At 36.0% G+C, this 13,734-nt stretch overlaps 1 protein-coding gene across 1 annotated transcript in view; it reads left to right on the forward strand.

Annotated features, from left to right (window-relative positions):
• chrna8 (cholinergic receptor, nicotinic, alpha 8) overlaps positions 1 to 13,734 on the forward strand; it is a 66,679-nt gene that overhangs the window by 23,993 nt on the left and 28,952 nt on the right. The window contains exons 3-4 of the mRNA XM_088930221.1: positions 4,889 to 4,933; positions 8,841 to 8,950. Of these exons, the coding sequence (XP_088786347.1) occupies positions 4,889 to 4,933; positions 8,841 to 8,950 (155 nt within the window). The remainder of the gene's footprint in view (positions 1 to 4,888; positions 4,934 to 8,840; positions 8,951 to 13,734) is intronic.

Here is a 13,734-nt window from a genome sequence, read left to right on the forward strand (position 1 = left end):
AATGTTTAAGAAAACAATTCAATAAAGGAGATGACTGATTAGCGGCTTTCTAAAACACTGTAGCTTTACATTCAGTGTGAAAGACTGCAGGAAAACAAAAATGCAGGGTATTACTTTAATCATTTTTGTAGACATTGTACTCTGTATTTATAAAGCACCTCCTGCCACATTAGGTTTGCCACATTTACCACACTTTTTCGGACAATTTTTAAGTCCACGTAAATATGTAGTGGCACATATTGATTTAGTACATTCACTTTCAGAGAATAAAAGTCAGTTTTTTGCTCATATCTCTTCAAAAGATTTAAAATTAAGGGTGGCACGATGGTGCAGTGGTTGGCATTGCTACCACACAGCACTGGGTCCCTGGGTTCAATTCCTGGGGTGCTATAGGCATGGAGTTTGCATGTTTTCGCCATGTTCGCATGGGTTTCCTATAGTTGCTCTGGTCTTCTCCCACAGTTTAAGGACATAATAGTTGGTTAATTGGCTTCTGGAAAAAGGCCCTGGCCCTGTTGTGAGTGCATGTGTGTTTGTGTCTGTGTGTGCCCTGCAATGGACTAGTGTCTCGTCCAGCCTGTATCCTGCTTTGCTTCTTGGGATAAGCTCCAGCTCCCTGACGATGCTGTATTGGATAAAGTGGTTAGAAAATGGATGGATTTAAGACTTGGCTAAAGTAGGATAGCCCACTTTTTTCACCTGATAGACCCCTGTATGTGGTGCATAAACCATATGTTTTGGAGTATTCTCATGCTGCAGTGTGAAGTGATGCTGAATAATTATGGGAGCATTTACTTCTACGTAAGAAGACAAAACGTTTCTGTAAACATCAGAATGCATGCTGCTGTTGTCACATCACCATAAAAGACAAGTGCGCCATTTCTAGGGTTTCACATTTTTAATTCCTATTTGTTCAAATATTCAAAGGCCCAGCTTCTTGGTTCATTGAATTATCAAAAGGGTATTAAGGTTAGTATCCTCTTCCTAGGTCTGTTTTAAAGAAGGTCATTGGCATGGCAATAATGAAAAGATGTAGTTCATTTAGTTGATTTATAGATATCATGTTTTCCCAGCCCACTCGGCTTTAACTTTGCCCTATATACAGTATTTCATATTTAAGGAGAGCACATGGCAACTGTTGTGCTAAACCTCTGCCTTTGTAACATGACACAGTTCACTATACAATCTGAGAACTTAAATGCATGCTTCTGTGCGCTGTGTTTTTCAATGCAACAGATAGACATCTTGACAATAGACTGAAAATGAGAGTTTGACCTTGACGGAGCACTGAAAAAAATCTCGCCATCGCGCTTGACATGGTTTCTTTCATTGCTCTGGTTTTACAATCCATCTGAAGCTGACCAGTCTTATTGATACTCTTCAGTTTTAGAAATTGGCTTATTATTTCTGTTGTCTGCCTGTAGAAGATAGACAAAAAGTACACTTAAGGTCCTGTTCCATCAGAAGATGAGCTCTTCTGTTTGTTTGTTTTTTGATGCAGCTTGTAGGAAAACTATAATAGAGATCTGACAGAAACAAAAGAAAGGAAAATATTCATGTTTTGGTATTTATGTTATTATATGGCAAATGTTACATCTGTCTTGGTCTTTCATGCCTACATTTATTTTGATTAAAGAGTTCCTAAAATTAGACAACTCACAGCGTGTCCTAAATTTTAGCTGAATTAAGGTTAAAATGCATCCCTTCAGAAATGCAGTATTATTAGTTCAAATTTCAACAATTTCCTGTCACTCTATTTTTATGTATCCATTACCTCTGCTGTTCCCATTATGTGAATATTATTTTCAGATTTTATTTAAAGCTGACCAAATTTTGTTTAGGTGCATTGGGCACTGTCATTAAACAAAGATAACAGCGAAGTTCAAAAACAGCATTATTACCTTTTACTGTAAATTACAGAAGCTCACCGAGATGGAACTCTTAACCCAGATGGACAATTCAGTCTGAGTTTTTATAATTAGCAGTTAATTCCTGCTGTATAATTTCTCTTCCCAGAGCAATATTTTGCATTATTTATTTAAGTCTGAAATTAAAAAGCTGACTGTGAGAAAAGAAAAGCCATTTTGAAACAAGTGGAAAAGCATTCCAACATGTTACTTGTGCCACAATAAACAGGCACATCTCAATGTTGCATTGTTGTCAGATGTTATTATTAATTCCGAACATTTATATAGAGCTTTTCATCACAAAGGATCTCAGAGCACATAGGAAGTGATCCATATATCCACTTCTAAAGTGCAGTATCCACTTGCATGCATATTACTTTTTATAGTAGTCACAACAGCATCTCCGTGTCTGTCTTGAAAGCATCCAACTACTTTTAGTCATACAGTAAATGTGTCTAATGGCTATTTCTCACCAATATACAGTACCTACTGTACCTCTAACGCTAAGCTAAGCTAAAGTTACTGACATTGAAAAATCTCTTTTTCCAATACTAAACTTTTTACATGACCTCAAACAGTCAAATTACAGAATGACTTTACTCTTGGTATGCAGTGGGTACAGGGAGCCATTTGCAAATGAAGATCTATTTTTTAAAGATAAATTCACCAGACAGCAAGACTTTGTTTATTTGAAAAAATGTTATTGCATATGTATAAACTGCTATGAGTTAAGCATTGTGTGCCTGTGGAGATTAAATATATTAATTTCATATGCAAGACAGCATTTAGAGTAACTTTGAATAAAGCATACAGTAGATTTAACCACTGGAGGAAATTCATTTTAATATTCAAATGTTATTGCTTGTTCTTAGAGTGGTTACAGGCTGGAAAAGTGTACGTACCTGTACATACATACTGTAGTTGTGCTCATGAAAGTTAAGAAGAGAGTTGATAAGGTCTGAGCGATACTACTGTACCAACACTACAATATTATTGTACTAAATGTCTTGGACAGCTGTTGGAATAGTTACACCAATGGATTCTGAGTAATGTCTCTTGTTTCCTTGAGATACCTTTGGGCTCTGTGAATGTATTAATCTTCAGGACTTCTAGTGCACAACACTGCCTTTTCTATACGTTTTAATACAGAATTGTACCCATCCCTACCTGAGGCCCCTCACACTCCTTCCTTCTTGAACACCCCAGTGAAATAGTCAATTAGTACATTAGCTATTTCCCTTTCGTTGTCTAGATTTTCCCCATCATTGTCCCTCATGTATTTTACTAAAACATTGATGGTTCTTTTGCTCTTGCAGCACTTTGATTATTTATGTTTTTTATCTCTCTGTCTTGGCCTTTCTAAGATCCTTTTTGTCCTATGTTTGCAATTCATTGTTCTCCTTTTCGGTAACTGGATTCGGTTGTTTTTTAATCATTTTATGAAACGCTTCCTTTTCCCTTGTGTTATTCCTAATTGAACTATTTGGGACGCTGTACTTTAGCTTTAGGATTACTGTTTATTAATGAACAAATGCAGGTTACTTGTTTGGCAGTGAGATGATGTACTGAGTAAAGGAGGTGAAGTGGACTTTAGCATTGGGTTGCAAGTCCAGATTAATTGAGTTTTGTGCTTTCAGCCTTTAGTTCACTACATTTCTTCTCACACAGTGGAATCCTAGCCATTTCTCTTTCTGCTGCTTATGTTTAATTCATTCCTAATGAATAATAAAATTCATTGTTATTCCAGCTAGCTTCATGCATCTTAAAGCACACAACAAAAAAAAATCATATTTCTGCTTATCATGTTGTATTATTCAACATGGCTGAATTCTGTTATACGGTACATATGAACGTGAAAAGCAGGAAATTACTGTTTATTGTTATAAACAATAATAAAAACACACATTCTGAGAACTCAGAGTCATACAAACGCACTTGGCACCATGTCAATAAGCCCGTCTGGTGTCCTTAAAATCTTTGTTGCCGGGAAACTTCCTGAAGTACTGCAGTTTGCGATTATCAGTGTGGATCCCTAAAAGCACCTGTTAGTATTTCCTGCTGTGCCCTTCCCCAATACATAACTTTAAGGATATCAATGGATTTGGTAGACATTTTTGGTAAATAAAGCTTTCTTTCTCTGTATTATCATGTAATGTTGGGATTATATTCAGGGCTCTTCAATTAACCTTGTAATTTTCACAGTGGAAAATGCCAGACATCTGCTTATGGAGACATATTAAAACCACATTTGTACCATGACATGGTTTTCTATGGTTTAAATATGAATTTGCTGTGCTTTACCACAGAGTGCTGAAGTAAACAATAGCTTAAGATTTTTATCATTGATTATCACGGCATTCTTATGGTCGAGTGTATTGCAGTAAACAACAGTGAAGGCAGGATTACAATCACAGGATGCTGTGATAAAACCATGAAAAAACTATGGCTCTGGTCTGCAGATACTCTGCCAAGTGTACTTTAATTTGGGGCAGAATGGGTAAAGAAGTAAAAGTCATTCATTGCTTTCATTTTCATTTCACTCATTTGCCCCATTCTTTCTTCTTTTGGAACTGTTTTTTTTTTCTCATGATATAAAGGAGCATTTACTAAATTTATTAGGCAAAAAAGGCTATTTGGATGTTTCTTTTTCCTCTGAGTTAAAGATCACCCCTTCCAATTGCGGTTAAACCTAATCTATATCTGCTGACACCTTCAGTGTGTCTTCACATGGAAAAATGGGCATACACCTGTTCAAGTGCCCAGACAATCAAAAAAAAAAAACAAGTGTCACTTATCGAGTTTTCAAGGTTAAAAATAATTTTTCTTTAAGTTATTACTATTCATCATTTCATATGTAGATCATGTGGTCCCTTTAATGGTTCCAGTTGATGAAAACACAATGATATCTTAACGTAAATTGCTGCAGTTTTATTTCAAATTCTGTTTGAGTTTCAAAGGGGCTGTTTTCTTTTTCTTTCCAGGATGAGAAGAATCAGGTCCTGGTGACCAATGCGTGGCTGCAGCTGGTAAGCTTTTGCCAATTTCTGACCAGTGCCTTTGCAATTATTATAGCCCCTTCACCCACACAAAATAAAGACTTTTGACAAGGCCCATAATTTCTAGTCCTTGGCGCGTATTATCATGTTTCTGATTAGCTAAAGGCCATATACTGAATAATCAGTAACCTGTCAAGCTAAAAAAACGTAATTTAAATTGTAAATTTTAAGAAGCCTGCTGAAATGGTATAAATCCACAAGGTTCTACTGTTGAAAACAATTAAGTCAAATGAGGTCAGTGACAATAATTCTAGTTGTTTAACAAATTATTTTTGTTGTGCCGCTGTAAAGAAAGGGTAAAGATGTTTGGCTTTGTTTAATTTGCTGATGCGGTGGTACACACGTTTGGCCCTATAGTAGGTAAAAGTGTCTGTGTTTGTGTCTGTGTGTGCCCTGCGATGGGTGTATTCAGCCTTTGGCCTGTTGCTTGCCAGGATAGGCTTCGGCTCCCCCAATACCCTGAATTGGATAAAGCAACTGGAAAATAAGTGGATGGATGGAGTGCAGTATTTTCTGTAACCAGCACACACCCAGTCTAAATGAACAAACGTGTATGGTACAAATGTTTACATACCTTGGAAAGAATGATGTCTTGGGATGGTTTTGTACTTTGCAAAAATACATAGATGTGTAATGTGATCAATGATGTGGATGTCCAAGTCAAACCTTTCCAAGTACAGGAAAAAGCAGTTCTATCAAGTTCATTTATACTATAGTTAAGTCAACGAGGCCTTTCCTTTTCTTAAACACTTTGGCTGTCGTTCATTAAAGCAAGGGCCAGAAGAATAATAAAGCTACAGATTCCAGTTTGCTAACTCTCTGGATATGTTTATTTCGACAAACCTCTAAAGAATGTCCATTCTCAATAACAGCAGCCTGTGGCATAAGTGTTTCAGCACCAGTTGGGGTGAACAGTTTTTTTCTTTTTTTTCCCCATTTCTTTAACTCAACTAAAATACTTCTTCATGTAAAAAAAAAACTACAACAAAAACAAAAAACAATTATATACTGGCTGATGTCTTTGCACAGCTGTGCCATTCGTCAATGTTATCTTTTCATGGGACTGATCCATCAAAGTCTTTGCTCCCTGGTACATTTTTTACACAGTTTGTAAAAGTAAAGCTATAGTGTTATTTTTTAAACAACCTGTAGCGTGAAAAACACATTGACAGTTGCTGGAATATTTTTGTGGTGCCGGAATTACATTTTACAGATAAAGTTTTTCAATATATCAGACTCCATAGCATTTGTCACTATCTTACAGAAACGTTCCTGCTATAATCTGGGATGGTTTTTAGGTTGTGTAACTTATTAAACTACGTTATTATAAACTTGTATAGGAAGCAATTGCAAACGTTCCAGATTATGCATGCACATGTGAAGTTATTAGCCCTCCTTTTTAATATACCTCTGAGTTTCATACTTTTTGTGGGACTGAAAGACCCGTCAACATTTGGATTGTTAAATGATGGATCTGTAGCAAATTCAGATTTAAACTACTATCAAGGCACACTCTAATCGTCAAAGCTGCACCACTCTTTTAAACACCAATTCCACTGCTCCAAATGACCAAACCCCTGGCACACTCCATTTGTATAGCCTGGAGTAGCATCACTGCAACAGACTCTTTGTATACTATGACCTTGGTTGTAGACAAAGAGCTGGTGTGTCTTTGTTTAAACGGTCACAATCACAACACCACATATTTTTATATCTTTAAAAACTCTGGTCGCTACTAATTACTGGATTATGCCTGGGAACATGCCAGTATCACAGAGAGGTCTTTGAGAATGCCCCGTGTACATCAGAGCAATTTACTCAGCACAGCTCAGAAGTGAATGGGACTTCTTCCTCATCACGCTGAGAGTTGATTACAATTTCTCTGTGCAGTGACCTGACTTTGAAATTAGGCATTTTCTTCAAGGAATGTTTTCTTATATTCCGTTTTAACATGGTCTGTGAAAAAAGTTAAACTTTGGACCCTGGAATCAGGTGAAATGCTTTGCATTTTGTCATCACTTCCTTCACTGAAGTGTCACTAGTCGTCCTGGGGATCCCTGTATCCTTTATCTGTATCTACAGCATATATTTGTGGAGTGTATTTGTATTGACACTATTTTAAATCTAGCACTTTGTTGCATAAAATGCTATTTAAAGTTAATAGAGCTTAAATTAATGAATTACAGTATCACTAGTAGTATTATAATTTTATGTTTACAATGCACATGCTCTGTTGACAGTAGTCCATAAAAACTAATTGCCTGAAGGAAAATGTGTCTTTGCTACTCTTCTTTATGAATTCTGTTGATTGTCCACTTTACGAGTTGTGAAGGAAACAGGCAGAGGAAAAGGCTACAACAGAGGGAATAACAGCTGTGTTAAGGAAGAATTAGAACAGTACAGCATCCAGACAATTGTTTTCTGAGAAAATAATTAAAGCGTACTCGGGTTCTTAATATATTTATAGAATGTCATACTTAATTGGTTTTGAAACATCAAACCTTATACATATTGAATCCTCATCGTTTTGCACAGAACAAAATCTGGCAAAGCAAATGATCAATGCCTCTAATGAATTTAGAATAAATACTGTTGACTCAACAGCAAACAACTAATAGGAAAGTGTTTAAAACACCTCAGACTCTAGAGAGAAATTACAGAGCAGTAAATTAACAAGCACTAACAGACAATGTGATATTAACAAAGCAAAGCTTTTATTCCTTCTTCATTTGGCAACTGAATCAATTAAATAATATAACGCAAATAATAAACTTGGAAGGAAGAAGTAAATTCCATGCTGAAAAAGTATGAAGTATGAAGTAGAAAAATGTTTTTTTATGACGATGTAGTGCACTGACATACTGTAACTGCAAATCTGGTTATGGTACTACACTCAAATTCTAATTTGAGGTAAAAGTAAAAAAAGTTACATAAACTTCTTACCAAGATTGACATTTTATGTTGTTCCTATCAAGGACTGAACCCAAGCGCAAGGTAAATGTGAGCTATTCCCTTAGAAAGTGTGCAAACTAGGAAAGCTTTTTGTGTTCCTATTGCTTATATTATGGAAAGTGGAGAAGTAGACATCACCTGACCTGTGGGGATTCGTTAATTAGAGGAGCTGTGTGACCTGTGTCAGGAGCTGATCCAGCATTGCTGTGAAAGACAAGTAGAGGGCTGGCTGGAGAGGGTGGAGCAGCATATCGGACTTTGCTTCACAGGCCCGCGGTTGAGCTGCTTCCTATGCCTTCTCCTTGGTGTACTGGCTTCCTCGGGTCTTGACATCCCTTGGCCTGTCTTCAGTCCTTGCTGGCCTAACTTTATGGGCCTAACTTCCGCCTCTAAGCCTAACTTCCAAATTGTGGTCCTTGGCTTGCCCTATTTATTCATCTTAGGCAAAGATATTCCAAAGGCTCCTCTGCCAGGGTTCTGGATGGCCAATTTGAATCTGAGATTTGCCTCTCTCTCCTTCAGGAATTTGTATCGCTTCTAATCAGGGGAAACAGGCTAAAATGTTCAAGTATTTGTGAAAACTCGTATGTATTTCTGAGTAGTACTCACAGGTTTGATATTCAGATTTCTGAACTAACCCTGTTTTTCCCATTCCTTTGTTACCAAATAAGCAGAGCCCACTTTTTCCTTGAATAATTAAGATGCCTTATATTGAATTTTAATTTCATATTTAAAGTTGACCCTGTTGTAAGGGAAAGACTGTGTCATGTGGCATCACATCCAGTACTTCATGGAGACTTTTACCAATAAAGATTGAAAGATACTATTTTACTGGGTCAAAATTCTGATTTGCTATATAGAAGATGTTTCTCGTCACCGCAGTGTATTAACTATATTCCTGGTTTCATTCTGTCTTTGTCGACAGCATTGGACGGATGTGTACCTGTCTTGGAACACAGAACACTACCCTGGAGTGCAAAATCTGCGGTTTCCCTCAAATCAGATCTGGGTGCCAGATATTCTGCTATATAACAGGTAAAGAACTATGACTTTCTGGAATAGCAGTTCAAGACTGTTCTTACAGAGTTATGGGAAGTGTCCATAACGAGGTATCTTAACGATTGTGGTGCAGATAGCTGTAAGAAGGTCAAATGGTGCAGACACTGTAGAGCAAGGTATTCACTATAGCAATTCAGCATCTTGGAGAGGTCTAATACCTTGATACAGTATGTAGCACTTTCAAGGTTATCAAAGGGATCCTGCAGTTAATCCTCTGAGCCACAGGCAAACATGGATGGAATTATAGATATAAATAATGAAACCACCAATAACGGGCTGGATTAGAGTTTGTCCCTGATTTTAATTAGAGTGCAAGACACGAGGAGCAGAAACAAACTGCTCATCAGACCTTGATTCTGTCTCGGTTCTTGTAATTCTCTGTATATAACTAAATGAAAGTCTAAATCCTTCACCTTGTTTTAACCTTATGCACCTGTACTATATCTGTATCTGTATATGTGTTTTTAAATAACATAAAATTAATAACTATTCATAACTTCCAGTATACTATACTGTATGTACTGCAGATCATTGATTTTGGTGCCATAATAACTGCAACAGAAGATACAGTACGTTCAGAGGTACTTATATAAAGAGGCAAAAGTGGAACTTTCCATACAGTACATCCATAGCATGGAAATATTAAACACATACTCCAAATGTTCAACATACTGTACCAAATATATTGTATGGAGTTCAATGCTACTGTGTCTTTTAATTATTTTCTTCAGCACACATTCATGCTTTATACAGGTATATTTGGTAGACAACGATTTTGTTATTCAAATATTTAAATATCAGTACTCAATGTGATTACCACATAAATTATATTATCATCAATCATTATGTGCACATTGTGTGCACCTAGCAGATAACGGAGCCTTTTATGATGAAGTTTCTCTTTTTTTGCTTCAGGTGCAACATTACTTAAGCTCCCTAAAAATGTAAATAGAAAGGCAAACTTTACATCACAAAATTATATAAAAAACCCTATAGAAGACTTAAGAAGCTTGTTAATGAAATATCTATGTGTCCCTTAAACATTTCACCATGGGTTTTCACATTTTCCTGTAAATGAGGTCCTGCCTGCAATTACCTTCAGAATAAACCCTGCTCTTCCTGAATACTCTATTTTTACAGTTCACAGACTGAGCTCTTAAAATATGCAGGCCACATGGAACCACCTACCCTCTCGTCCAAATATAATACAAGGAGACAGCCCTATGAGAATGACTATTACATTTCATTTATTACAGGAGTGCATCTTACCTTGAAGGTGATTTTGAAGTCCTTAATGAAGCTTGGAATAGAGCAAGAGAGATTTTGGTACAGCTAATATTGAGTTTTAAAATGAAGCATAGGTTCGCTGTCTAATGAAATGACACACATTAAACATTTCCTATCACTATAAAACCATCATAATGTTTTATAATGATTTTAATGCACAAGTGATGGTTATGATTATTCTTCTGCTCAGAATTAAAATGTTTAAAATACATATAAATGTATTCTGGTTTAAAGAGTGTTACATGTGGAACTCCATAGTGATGTGTCATTTCAGTTATTTACTGTGGAGCATTTACAGAACATGTACACTTCTGAGGAATCCCCTTACTCAGAATACACTAAAAGAAGTGTTTGTACTATACAATAATGTTACGTATGGCAATGGTGGTAATAATAATCATAATTTTATAGGGTGAATTTAAAAGTTGTCATCTCATAGCTGTTTGAAATACAGTATATACAAAAGCACATTTCTCAAAACAAAAAAATGTAATATAACGATTTGATTATCCTGTGTATCTTTTGTTTGTTTTTAAAATACATTTAGAGACACTAATATCTTAGCAAATATTATTGGTTCCAATCCAATTGTGTTGCACTTTTAACATTTTTCTGTGCGTTCTGAGTTGTAAATTCGTTACAATAAGATATGCCCTCAAGAGAAAGTGATTGGGAACTTAATTTAGAAGATTTTAATTATTTTCAGTAGAGTTGTGTGTGTAACACTCTGCACCAGTATCTTGTGTGACATACTGTACAAGTGATATGTAATTTTTATGTCCTTGTACCAAATAATAAAAAAGACCACTGCCAGAGCCTCTTGCAACGTAATCTTTCTGCAAGCGTTCTGCAGACTTGAATTCCAACAGATTTTTTTAAAATCCTAAGCTCCTTACGGTTAAACTAGTCTCAAAAGCTTGTATGGACCAATTTAACATTACTCAGGCTTGGGAACTTCTGTTCTAGGGGGATTGATTTCAGACCACATCTGTGCTTAGCATTACCTCTGAGGTGAAAACATTATTTGCAAGACGTTAAAACTATGCTGTATTTCCTCTGGGCATCATGATGATAAATGAACGCTAATTTGACTGTAACAGACAATGTTACAGGACATCACTCATTGATGCAGTCATGAAGAATTTTGACACTGGGGATCGGACGTCCTACTTCTTCAAAAGTAAAAGACAAGACTTTACTTTTGCATAGGAAAAGACATTGTAAGCCTGATACATTTATGTGCAGATATTACACAACACTGACATGTAAGCAAAAAAAAAGCAACAATTATCTTATAAATAAATGATGTGCACATTTAAATAAGTTAAAAATAAGTATACTGTATATAAGTAGAGTGTAACATTCACACCAGTTGTCCACATGCTTCTTGAATCTAATGAACAAGCAACAGGAGGAAAAAGAATTGGTGCACTATAGCATCAGACTGTAAATACATATTTGATGGAGCAACAAAACTGAACAGGCAAACTGTAAATAACAGAAGACTGTTGGGAGAGACTCAGCTGAAACTAAACAGTTTTCCATGGTTCCAAATCTCACTCAGTACCAAAGAAAGTGAAGTGAACATTTTTCATTTGCTTCAGCATTTTAGTGCACCATGTGCTATACTGCCTCAACCAAGAAAATAATAGTTAACCACCTTTTGGCTGCAAACTACTAATATTTGTCCAGTTGCTGGTTATTTTTATTTTAAGTAGACCTACTTAGTAATGTAGATCAACTATATAAGCTGGAGTTTTTTTCTTATGAGTTAATATATGCTAGATTTTGTGTATATTTATCTTAGTACTTGTTTCAGTCCTTCACTATTACATGTATTTTAGAAACTTTCGGGAAGAAAATAGCTGAAAATGGTAAACTGGTTGAAACTGGTCCTACTGGCAAAAAAAAAAAAGAAATCCTTGTGCAATTTCACTAGACTTTGATTCATACTGGGTAAAGAAGTGCCCGACCTGGGTCTTCTTGAGATATACGTACTAGAAACTAAAAACAACAACCCTCCTGGCCGTATGACACAGAGACAGGATTTAATAAGATTAAAATGCTGGCACAGATGCAAGGCTGGCTTTTGCTTCCAACTTGTCCAGGTTTTCACTTGTGTATCCAAGCATGTTAAACGCCTCTTAATAGAGATACTTTTTTTAGCAGAGGATTCTGATGAGCCAGACAATTTATCAGTTACTGCAGATTTCTAAATACAAACAAAATAGCAATACATTAAAATTAGGCATTCTTTAGGGAAAAAATATGTTATTTCCCAAAACTTGGAAATATCACTGTCCTCTTAAAAAATGTAACTTATAATAATTCCAGTATGCAATCGACATTTTTAAGTGTGCTCTTTGATTAGGGTTGTAGATACAGTACCACGTTTTCTTAAATGGAAAAACTGGAAAATAACAGACACTTTACAGTTAAATATGATTCAAGTCAGCAGACAACCTCAAGAAACAGCTATAATTTTGCATAAGTGACATAAATTGTAAAATGGTTCTATACTGTACATGTTATTATTAGAAGAAAAAAAATGACTGATGTTAGTGATCATGTTCACTATCATACATACACAAACCACTGTTCAGTTCACCACATTTTATTTGAAAGGGAATTTAAATCTTTAGTGTGTCAGGAGTATTGACTTTACAGAGAACAATATTTCACACACATCAAGAAGAAAACCACTGTCTGTGGAGAGTTTCTGTGTATATAGCTGAAAGCTGTGACTTTTCCTAAACCAAATTAGTTCTAGCTATATCTGTTTTTGTGGATTCCAGCCTGTACAAAAATAACGTTTTAGTGAACTGCAAGTAATGATATGTTTTTGTTGGTCCTATTGGGAAAAAAAATAAGAAACCCTCTGGGTTTCAGCTTTTCAGCATAAGCATGAACTACAAAAATAAAAAGCTATAAAAATGTTTAAGAGATAGAAGCCTCGTAAAAAATATCATCTATGGGTTATTTGAGACTAAAACCACCAATATCACTCAGAGACTCTTATCAATTGTATACCTGTCATATACAGTAACTGTGGGATTCGCTTATTTTCACATACAGTACATACTGTATGAGTATAAGAAAGGGTGCAGATAAGATTTGGCTATGTGTCTCACCCAGTTGCTTTGGGTGTTAGCAGATGATTGATCCAAGGATGTCATCTAGCCATTTCTTGAAAAAAAGATGTGGTGTCAGCTTTAACAAGATGACTCCTACAACACTTTGTATAAAAAAAGTACCTAGTGAAATTATTTTTAAATTAGTTTTTGCCATCAGCTGCATCACCCTGCAACTGACAACTGGAAACCCACTGAAGCTCAGCAGGTGTGAGCCTGGCCAGTACCTGGAAGGGATACCTCCTGGAAAAGCTAAGGTTGCTGCTGGAAGGGGTGTTAGTGGGCTCAGTAGAGGGCATGCACCCTGTGGTCTGTAAAGCTGTGAAGTTGCCCCCCCTACAA

Source organism: Atractosteus spatula, chromosome 1 (genome assembly GCF_055471065.1).
Source record: "Atractosteus spatula isolate fAtrSpa1 chromosome 1, fAtrSpa1.hap1, whole genome shotgun sequence".
NCBI classification, from domain to species: domain Eukaryota; kingdom Metazoa; phylum Chordata; class Actinopteri; order Semionotiformes; family Lepisosteidae; genus Atractosteus; species Atractosteus spatula.